General features: G+C 29.8%; 1 protein-coding gene across 1 annotated transcript; it reads left to right on the plus strand.

Moving 5' to 3' along the window:
* Positions 1-11: 11 nt before the first annotated feature.
* Positions 12-7,592, plus strand: EIN_450680 (protein kinase domain containing protein; the record flags this gene model as incomplete). Its single annotated transcript, XM_004185297.1, has 1 exon — positions 12-7,592. A coding segment is annotated over one exon (7,581 nt), but the record flags the coding sequence as incomplete, so codon positions are not given.
* Positions 7,593-8,916: the final 1,324 nt, after the last annotated feature.

Consider the following 8,916-nt stretch of genomic DNA (forward strand, 5'->3'; position numbering starts at 1 on the left):
GTGGCACAGACAACGAGAATAGCGCTAGTAAACATGGATATTGTAGAGTCCAACATTGTGCCAATGGAGAAGGTAGAAAACATAAACCTGGATTGTGTACAACATGTGAAAATGGATATTACTTATACGCAAATGTATGCAATGAATGTTTGGAAGGAAAATATAAAAATAACGGACAGTGTGTACCTTGTCAAATCGGATGTTATTTGTGTTCAAAATTGGGTACATGCAAAATATGTGCTGATGGTTATTACAAGAGTTCGTATGGTATTTGTAGTGAGTGCCCTTTGTGTGACAGATGTCATCAAGAAAATAATGATATCAAATGTGATGGTAATTGCGTTGAAGGGTATTATAAAAACAATAACAACATGTGTAAACAATGTCCCTATAATTGTGATAAATGTTCAAATGGTGATACATGTACTAAATGTACTATTGGTTATTATTTAACTAAAGGATCATGTATAGCCTGCCCAAGTAATTGTAATTCGTGTTCTTCAACAACAAAGTGTACTATTTGTAATGATGGGTATCTGTTAAATTTAGAAACGAAACAATGCGACCAATGCGATGTCAATTGTAATGCATGTAAAAGTGGAGGAGGTTGTTTAGAATGTAAACCCAGTTATTACCTTATGGAAAGTGAATGTGTGTCGTGTCCTATTTCGTGTAAAACTTGTTCAACGACAACTTCAAATTGTACAGAATGTAACTCAAATGAAGTTTTTATGGTTTTTCCTGAAATTGGGTGTGAAAGTTGTAATTCTTTTGATTCTAATTGTTTTAAATGTGATGCTGGATTTTCGAGATTTTGTTCTGAATGTAAAACTGGTTATTATCGAAATGATTCTAAATGTGTAGCTTGTTCATATTCATGCAATATAGATTATTGTGATAAAGTGTATGGTTACTGTTATAAATGTGCCATGGGCTACACAAAATTACCAAATGAAAAAAGTAGAAATTGTCAACAGTGTCATGATTTTGACGATCATTGTGATGAATGTTCTCAAGACAATCGTATGTGTTTGAAGTGCAACCAAGGTTATTATCCACTCAAAGTGTATCCATTTACATGTGAACTGTGCAATGAAACATGTAAAGACAAATGTAACAATTTAACTGGTATATGCACCTCTTGTGTTTCTGGGTATGTTTTGAAAACACAACAAGACACTTCATGTGAAAGTTGTACAACTTTTGATCCAAAATGTATTACCTGTGCTGAAAATGGCGTTCGAAGTTGTGTTTCATGCAAAGATACATACAAACCAAATCCAAATGGAGGTTTTTGTATTCAATGTGATTCGACTTGTTTGAAGGGATGTGATGGTACTATTGGTATTTGTTTAACATGTAACAATTCATATGTTCCTTATTTAGAACCAAAAACATCATGTGAAAAATGTACAGATTTTGACTCGAAATGTTTGGCCTGTTATCCAAATGAACGAAAATGTTTTGAATGTATAAGTGGTTTCTATCCTTCAAACAAAAATGATGAGACACAAGGGAAGTGTATTCAATGCGAATCGACTTGTTTAAAATGTTCTCCATTGAGTGGCAATTGTACACAATGTCAATCAACTTATGTCTTTACTTCACCTCATTCAGAAATGTGTGAAAGTTGTGCCGATTTTGACAAATATTGTGACACATGTTTTTCTGATTACACAAGAAATTGTTCTATATGTACAACAACTTCTGGGAAAAGACCAAATATATTTGGTGGAGTTTGTATTGATTGTGATTCAACGTGCGTGGTTAATAATTGCGATAGAAAGAGTGGAATTTGTAACAAATGTCAACAAAATTATGTGTTTGATAACCCTAAAAAACAAAGTTGTATCTTATGTAAAAATTTTGATATTAATTGTAAAACGTGTTCACCTGATTTTATGAGGAAATGCATAGAATGTAACACAAATTATTACCCAACAAAACAAAATAATGGAGATGTCATATGTGTCAAATGTGATGGTACGTGTGGTGGACTCTGTAGTACAACAACTGGATTTTGCAGACAATGTGCCGATGAATATATTCCAACTAATCCAATTTCTTTTCATTGTGAAAGTTGTAGTAATTTAAATGTAAATTGTTCTCAATGTATCAAAGACGAAAGGAAGTGTAAAACATGTAAAAGTAATATGTATCCAAATTTAAACGGAGTGTGTATTGACTGTGACAAAAGCTGTAATTTAGTTTGTGATACAACCAACGGAAACTGTATTAATTGTCTTTCAAATTATGTCCACAACACAGCAAATTTAAGTACATGCATTCCTTGTATAACATTTGATAAAAATTGTTTGGTTTGCTCCACAGACTACTCACCCAAATGCATTCAATGTAACAATTTTTATTACCCAAATACAATGGGAATATGCATTCCATGTGGCAGCGGATGTTTACAATGTGATACAAAAAACGGACAATGTATCGTTTGTGAACTAAATTACGTCTTTAATGACAAAACAGGTATTACATGTGAGAGTTGTAATACATTTGATATAAATTGTTCGAATTGTTCATCTTCATTTGAAAGAATGTGTATTAAGTGTACAACAACAGATAATTACCCTCAAAACGGAATGTGTAAACCATGTGATCCGACGTGTGGAGGGAGTTGTGATCCTCAAAATGGAAAATGCTTAACATGTCAAAATGATTTTGTATTTAAATTACCACAAACGACTTCGTGTGAGAGTTGTACCACTTTTGATTCAAAATGTACTACTGAACCCGGTAGCTGTTCTTCAAACTATACAAGGGCGTGTAATAAATGTATAACCAATTACTATCCAGGTGCAAATGGTATGTGTCAAATTTGTGATTCTTCATGTGGAGGTGTTTGTGACACTACAAATGGAACTTGTTTAAGTTGTGAAAACAATTTTGTATTTATTAATTCGGAATCAAAAACGTGTCAAAAATGTTCACTTTTTGATACCAATTGCAATAAATGTGCAACTGATTTTTCAAGAAAGTGTATTGAGTGCATTGAAAATTATTATCCAAATTCAGAAGGTAAATGTGTTCAATGTGATTCTTCATGTAATAAAAAGTGCAACACACAAACTGGTTTTTGCACGGGATGTATAAATAATTATGTAATGAGTGGGCTAAAATGTATTCCATGTAACACTTTTAATATCAATTGTTCTATTTGTGATTCTACTGGACTTCAAAAGTGTGTAACTTGTAATAATCACACATTTGCATCAAATGGCAATTGTGTGGAATGTTCAGATAAATGTGAAAAATGCGATGGTTCCAATGGGCATTGCACTGCTTGTGGTGAAAATCAAGTATTAAAAAAGGATGAAACAAATACATGTGAAAAATGTACTGATTTTGATCCAAAATGTGCAATTTGCGCAAGTGATTCATCACGAAATTGTGTTACTTGTGAAAGCAATTATCACCCAGTTTTGACTTTAAGTGAAATGAAGTGTTATCAATGTGATGATTCCTGTGGAGGAAAGTGTGATACTACCTTTGGTTATTGCACAAGTTGCTCTTTCAATTATGTTTTATATGATGAGAATAATTTAAAGTGCCAAAATTGCTCGAATTTTGATATGAATTGCAAAATTTGTTCACCAAATTTTAAAAGAAAGTGTAATGAGTGTAAAAATGGGTATCGTCCAGTCAATGAAACAGAAGGGAAATGTGTTTCATGTGATTCAACATGTTTGAATCGATGTGATGGTATGACTGGATACTGCACTTCGTGTATTCCTGAATATGTCATAACACAACGTGATTCGTCTGTTTGTATAACTTGTCGGTTGTTTGATCCAAACTGCAAAAAGTGTTCACCTGATTCAACCAGAAAATGTGTTGAATGTGATTCAAAATATTACCCGGTGCCACAACGCAATGGGGAAATTAAATGTCAGCTCTGTAATGAAACATGTGGTGGACAATGTAATAGTACGAATGGATATTGCATTGGATGTTTATCTCAATATGTCCCGACAACAAATCACCCCAATTCTTTATTTTGTGAGAGTTGTCAAATTTTTGATAATAATTGTAATAAATGTGTTGAAAATGAAAGAAATTGTCTTGTATGTAATAATGGAATGTACCCAGATGAAATAAATGGAATTTGTAGAAAATGTGATGAATCTTGTAATGCACAATGCAACACAACAAATGGATATTGCAAATCATGTAAACTAAATTATGTGTTTAATGCAAACAATAAAAAAATATGCAGTCCATGTAATACATTTGATATCAATTGTTCGATGTGTTCAACTTTATTTGAAAGGAAATGTGTGTTATGTAATGAAGGGTACCAACCCAATGAGAACGGTGTTTGTGTGAGTTGCACAGCAATTCCGAATTGTAAAAAATGCAGTCAAAGTGAGATGAAATGTTTATTGTGTTACGATCCATATTATCAATTCAATAAAACGTGTGCCAGTTGTCCTGTTTACCAATATAAAAAAGATGAAAATACATGTGAAAATTGTTATGTTAAAATACCCAATTGTAACTTGTGTTCGACAACTTCAACAGGAACTATTACATGTAATGAATGTATTACACCTTATGTTATTGTAAATGGAATGTGTGTATTGTGTCAATCATATGAATATTATGACATTTCAACTAAAACATGTTTAACACTTGATACCTGTTCACTTCCAATTAATTCAACAAAGTGTTTGCAATGTGAATTAACTTATTTTGTATCAAATGCTAAATGTGTTGAATTAAGTGAATGTCATTCTCCTTCGACGTCATCAAAGACTTCGTGTGATTGTTACGACCAAATATCAATAAATTCTATTTGCACTCCTATGATTACCAACTGTAAGTATCAAAAATCTTTCAAGGGAGTGGCTAATTGTATACAATGTGTAGATAAATATACACTAACAACAGATTTTAAATGTTTACAAACAAACATTGGTAATAAAGTAATGAGAAATGAAGTGATTTATCAATGTGAAGAAAGCTACTATTTGGACAACAACAACATGTGTAAATCATGTGAATTAAATACTTCAATATGTATCAACCATAACAACAAAGTCAATTCTCTTAAATGTAATAAAAACTGTGTTATTGATGTTGATGAGAAAACTTGTCTTGAAGATTCAACTTGTGAAATAACTTCAAATGAAAGTTGTGTTAAGTGTCATAATAAATCTTCTGAAATATCAAAAGGAAAGTGTTCAATTTGTTCTTTATTTGAATGTGAAATATGTGAAGGAGGTATATGCAAAAAATGTTCAAGTGACTTTTTAAAACCCAAACATAATATGTGTGTCCACAAAAGTCAATTAAACTGTGAAAAGTCTTCTCAATTTGGGTGTGTTTTGTGTTCAGATGGATATCACCCAAATGATGTTATAAACAATGAAGGAAAATATGAATTTTGCATGAAAAACAACAATCAACTGTGCAAACATTTTAGTTTGACTAAAGAGAAATGTGTAGAGTGTTTTGATGCTTACAAACTTAAAGGCGGTGTGTGTTCTGAAAATTTCGATGCTCAAGAAACACCAAAAAATGAAAACAACATTTCAACCGATATTATGACATTAAAAACAGAAGATACCAATGGATGTGAAGAAAGAAACAACAAAGGTTGTCAACGTTGTTTTGAAGGGTTTTATATTGATTCGACTGAATGTCTAAAATGCAATACAAATTGTAAAACGTGTTCAAGTACAAGTCGTTGTTTGACGTGTGAAATGGGACATTTTCTTGACACAAATTATGTATGTCAATCACTTGGAGATCTTTTCAAAAAATGTTTAGTAACACTTCCAAATGGAAATGGCTGTGCTATATGTAAAGATGGATATTTCAAATCAAACGGAGATTGCAATGAATGTGACGATTCGTGTTTAAAATGTGTTTCGCGTGACAAGTGTCAGTCATGTCAAATAAACTACTTTAAAATACCAACAGAAATAACCAGTTTGTGTCTTCCGTATGATTCAAATGTTAATTGTATATCAATGAAGGAAGATGGATGTTATGTATGTGAGAATGGATATTATTTATCTCTTGGGAGATGTATTAAATGTTATATAAATTGTACATCTTGTAGTGATAGCACAACTTGCATATCATGTGCTGTTGATTACATTTTAATATCCTCCTCTTGTGTTCATTATTCTGAAATACTTCATTGTAAATCTGCAAAAAATTCCAAATGTGAATTTTGTAACAGGCATTACAAACCTTCAGATGACGGAGAGAGTTGTATTCAAATAACGAATTATGGAGTTGTTATTGGTGTTCCACTATTTATTTTGGTTGCACTTATAATTGTTATTTCATTAATAATTGTAATCATTTATCTGTTAATTATGAAGCAAAAGGAAAAGAAGAAACTTGAGAACATCTGTGTTTTCCAAATGAAGCGTTCTAATATCACAATGATTGCATTAAACAAACAATTGTGTAGCAACAAAAACCCAATTAAATTTGACTTAGAAGAAGATTCACCAATAAACGTGGACCAAGAAACGCGAGATTTGATATGTGTTGGAAACACATCAAAACACAATTTAAAAGTTCAGTTTAGTGTAATTGATGGATGTGATCATTACGAAATAAGAACAGTTCCTTCATTAATAACTTTGAAAAGGGGAGAAGCGTGTGAATTTGAAATATTTATTAAGCCGTTATGTAGTTGTAAAATAGAAGAGGATGTCATGTTAATAGCACTTGACCTTGAATTGGGTATACAAATCAATGAAAAAATTCGAATTATTTCAACGACAAAACAATCGACCAAATTAGATTACCACGAGTTAATAGAATCCAAGAAAATTGGTGAAGGATCCTTTGGAATTGTAAATAAAGGGACTTACAGAGGAAATACTGTGGCTATTAAAAAGATGAAAAATGCACAAGCCACAAAAAGTGCGGTCGATGAGTTTACAAAGGAAGTTGCAATGTTAGACAAATTTAGAAATGATTTTGTGATACATTTCTATGGTGCTTGTTATATACCAAGTCATATCTGTATGGTCACGGAATATGCCGAACACAGCAGCTTAGAAGATATGATATCAAAAGAAAAGGAAATATCTCTCAAAATGAAAGTAAAAATAATATGTGATGGAGCCCAAGGCATTTCTTATTTACACGAAAATGGGATATTACACAGAGACATTAAACCAGACAACATTCTTGTTATTACTATGGAAAATAATGTCAAAGCAAATGGAAAATTGACTGATTTTGGAAGTAGTCGAAATATCAATTTATTGATGACTAACATGACATTCACTAAAGGTATTGGAACACCAAAATATATGGCACCCGAAGTCTTAAATAAGGAACACTATAAAAAATCGTCTGATGTATTTTCGTTGGCTATAACTTTTTATGAAACACTGGTGTGGGGAGAAATATACCCAAAAAGTGAGTTCAAATTTGCGTGGTCTATTGCAGATTATGTAACAAGTGGAAAAAGAAAAGAAAGACCGGAAAAGATAAATATCGAGTTATATGAAGTGTTGACTAAAATGTGGGGACAAAAAGGAAATGATAGAATTGATATTTCAACAGTAATTAAAACACTACAAAAAATATATAATTCACTTTAATTATTTTGATGTACAAATATATTATATATAAAAATATGTTGTTTTAAATATAAAAATGCTTTTTTAACATTTTAAATTATATTGAAAATATCCAAACAGTTAGAAAATTGAAAAATTTTGAGTTTATTAAATAACAATTATGTTTTTTAAATTTATATTATGTTCATACCATTACACAAGCCAAAATTGGAAAAACATCTGAAATTGAATATATATTCTAGTAAAAACAGGTCAATTAAAAAAACATAATCGTTATTTTAATTGTTATTTTTCTGTTCAGATTATTAATTAAAACACAAATGAACATAAACAAATATTTTAATACAATTAATAAAAAATACTTACAACACAACCAGATAATTTATTTTAATGCATGTTTGGTTTAAATAACAACACAAGAAATTTTTAGTTTGTATTGGATTCGAGTTATATAAATATACCAATTAATAATTAATAGATATAAGCTTTTTATAAACAAAATAATAAACAAAAAGTCAAACGTAACTGTATAGTAGTTGTTTTGATAGAATAACTCAATAAATGTAAGCTAATTTACAAGCGTTATATTATTAAAAAATATTTTATTTTTATAATAAATATAAAAAAGTTATTCATTTTTTTTAATTAAATTAAATTTTAATTAACACTTTAAATAACATTGAACAAAATTCAAGTGGTCTAAAAATCGTGAAATCTCGAGTTTATTAAATAAATTTCCGTTTTTTAGAGTTTATATTATGTGCATAAAGAATACATAAGCCAAAAAGAAAAATCATCAAAAATTGGATTAATATCCCTGTAAAAACAGGCCAAAACATAAATAAGGGTGTTATTTTAAGTGTTAATATAAAATTCAAATAAGTTTAACATATATTAAAATAATATCACAACCATAAAGATAAATAATAAAAAACATTTAAAATTAGCCAACATTTGAATAATGATTTTTGATTTTAAAATTGTGATTATAAAGAGTAATAATTTAATATGTTAATATTTTATAAATATTATTATGTATAGTTAAATTGAAATATAAATACATCAAACAAACATTTATTATCTGAATTAATTATAAAAAATGTTTAAATATGTTTCATACAAAAAAGTTAATAACCTATTTTCATTTTTGTTTATAAAAAACTTGAAATTTTTCTGAAAAGTCGAATTAATTTAAAAAACTTGTTGAATGAACGAAAAAATCCCAATTTGTTTTTTTGTTTTCGAAATATTTTTTGAAAATATAAGAACTTATAACAACTTAAATTGATTGAATGTCAACAACAATATGTAAGATGAATCTCGACGTGGTGGATGGTAAATACAA

Source organism: Entamoeba invadens (genome assembly GCF_000330505.1).
Source record: "Entamoeba invadens IP1 unplaced genomic scaffold scaff_1105074725833, whole genome shotgun sequence".
Classification (NCBI taxonomy): Eukaryota; Evosea; order Mastigamoebida; family Endamoebidae; genus Entamoeba; species Entamoeba invadens.